The sequence below is a fragment of the Eretmochelys imbricata genome, chromosome 7 (assembly GCF_965152235.1).
Source record: "Eretmochelys imbricata isolate rEreImb1 chromosome 7, rEreImb1.hap1, whole genome shotgun sequence".
NCBI lineage: Eukaryota > Metazoa > Chordata > Testudines > Cheloniidae > Eretmochelys > Eretmochelys imbricata.
The window spans coordinates 1,404,467-1,407,002 of record NC_135578.1 but is presented as its reverse complement, the minus strand read 5'-3'; the positions used below and the strand labels follow the sequence as shown (position 1 = coordinate 1,407,002).

The following is a 2,536-nucleotide window of genomic DNA, read 5'->3' as shown; positions in this document are numbered from 1 at the left end:
GCCTCGGGGCACCTGAGCAGCCCAGCATGTGACAGGGGCAGGGTTAGGGCTCAGGCTGCCCCTTCTCATCGACATTGCCTGGAGGGGACCCACTGGCCTCCCTGCCAACCTCTGCCCCCCTCATCTCCATCACCCCCACCTCGTGACCCCCCCTCCGCCCCATTCACCTCCATCACCCCTGCCCCATGACCCCCCTGCGCCCCACTCATCTCCATCACCCCCGCCCCATGACCCCCCTGCGCCTCACTCACCTGCATCACCCCCGCCCCATGACCCCCCTGCGCCTCACTCACCTCCATCACCCCTGCCCCATGACCCCCCTCACCTCCATCACCCCCGCCCCATGACCCCCCTGCGCCTCACTCACCTGCATCACCCCCGCCCCATGACCCCCCTGCGCCTCACTCACCTCCATCACCCCTGCCCCATGACCCCCCTCACCTCCATCACCCCCGCCCCATGACCCCCCTGCGCCTCACTCACCTGCATCACCCCTGCCCTGTGACCCCCCTCACCTCCATCACCCCCGCCCCATGACCCCCCCGCCCCACTCACCTCCATCACCCCCGCCCCATGACCCCCCTCACCTCCATCACCCCCACCCCATGACCCCCCCGCCCCACTCACCTCCATCACCCCCGCCCCATGACCCCCCTGCGCCTCACTCACCTGCATCACCCCGCCCTGTGACCCCCCTCACCTCCATCACCCCCGCCCCATGACCCCCCGCCCCACTCACCTCCATCACCCCCGCCCCATGACCCCCCCGCCCCACTCACCTCCATCACCCCCGCCCCATGACCCCCCTGCGCCTCACTCACCTGCATCACCCCTGCCCTGTGACCCCCCTCACCTCCATCACCCCCGCCCCATGACCCCCCCGCCCCACTCACCTCCATCATCCCAGCCTCGTGACCCCCCTCACCTCCATCACCCCCGCTCCATGCCCCCCCGCGCCCCACTCACCTCCATCACCCCTCCCCTATGACCCCAGTCACCTCCATCACCCCACAACCCCCCCCACCTCGGCCCCACTCACCTCCATCCCCCCCACCCCACAACCCCCCCTCACCCCTGCCCCACTCACCTCCATCACCCCCGCCCTCACCCCACTCACCTTCACCCCCATCGCCCCCTAACCCCTCCCCCTGCTGAGGTTTAAGCCAGTTTGGCCCAGTGCCGGGAGCAGGTCTGGAAGCTCCTCAATGGCCCAGGGTGCTGGGAGTGGGGGCCTGCTCCCCCCCCGGCGGCGGGGCCGGTTTCATGGTGTACTTGGTGCCGATGGTGCGCCCTGACACACACCGGTACTCCCCCAGCTCCGTCTTGGTCCGCTCGTTCTGGCTGATGGTGAGCTCCACCGGCACCGAGACAGTGGTCTCCTTGCTCACCACGTGGATGGTGAGCTGGGTGCGGGGCGGGATCTTGGCTGGCAGGAGCACCTCCACCCGATCCCGCCGGGTGCTGGACTCGCTGCGCCCCTTCTCCACGGTGAAGACGTTGGCGGCTTCCACGGCCAGCGTGAAGGAGAGCCCTACCCGCAGGCTGGTGGCGTTGCTGAAGCGGAAGCTCTGCAGCGTGGTGGTGACGTATTCCCGGCTGCTGCAGGCGGTGAACGTCTGCTCCAGGTCCGTGGCGTTCACCCCCACGATCTCGTCGATCAGCACATCCCGCTCGTCCTCCACCTTCCGCTGGCCCCACAGGATGCGGGCGGTGACGGCGGGGCGGCCGGGCACCAGTGGGCGCAGGTGGGACAGGCAGTTGTGGAAGCCAAGCTCCGGCCTGTAGTCGGGCAAGCGCTCGCCAGGCCAGGCGATGTGATACCAGCCCCCGCGGTCCGGGTGTTTGTACAGCAGCCAGACGCCGCGCTGCACCACATGGGAGGAGACCCGGTCGTTGAAGTAGCCATAGGTGAGGTTGGTCTCTTCCGTCACCACCTTGCTCTGGCCCGCGTAGTCGGGCTCCTCGTACAGGGTGATCTGCGGGTCGGCCAGGTCGTGGGGCACCAGCCGCAGCGCGGAGAAAGCCTTGTTCTTCTCCACCGTCCGGTACTCGCCTTCCTCCAGGGCGTAGGCGTCGCCCTCGTACTTGGGGGCCGTGTAGGCGATCCACGGCTGCCCCACCACCCGCAGCGAGCAGATGCAGTCCCCGAAGTCCAGCTCGTGCAGGTCTGGCACGTCGGACGTGAACTCTCGGCTCAGCCCCTCGAAGTCGGTGCGCTCATAGACGATGATCTTGTTGATGCCGGGCTGCATGGGGTGCCGCAGCTCGGCCTGGCCGGGCGAGTCCCGCTGCACGTCGGAGAGCTGAATGCTGGGCAGGGCCATCGCCGGCGCAGGGAGACGCTCTGCCGGGAGGAAGGTGCAAAACGTCACCCGCTGCCTCAGCGAGCCTGGGAGGCGGTTTCCTCCCTGGCACAGCCCGTGCTCTGGGCAGCCCTGTACCACCCCCACCACTGCACCCCACCCCCTGGGCTGCACGTGCCCTGTCTGCCCCCCATGGCAGCCTGCAGCCAGTGGGCAGGAATCTGGCAGGGTCC

At 69.0% G+C, this 2,536-nt stretch overlaps 1 protein-coding gene across 1 annotated transcript; it reads right to left on the bottom strand.

The window, feature by feature from the left end:
• Positions 1-1,202: 1,202 nt before the first annotated feature.
• LOC144267614 (epidermal differentiation-specific protein-like) lies at positions 1,203-2,324 on the bottom strand. Its single transcript, XM_077821715.1, has one exon. It carries the CDS (start codon positions 2,322-2,324, stop codon positions 1,203-1,205), a length of 1,122 nt encoding a protein of 373 aa, XP_077677841.1.
• Between the last annotated feature and the right edge of the window lie 212 nt (positions 2,325-2,536).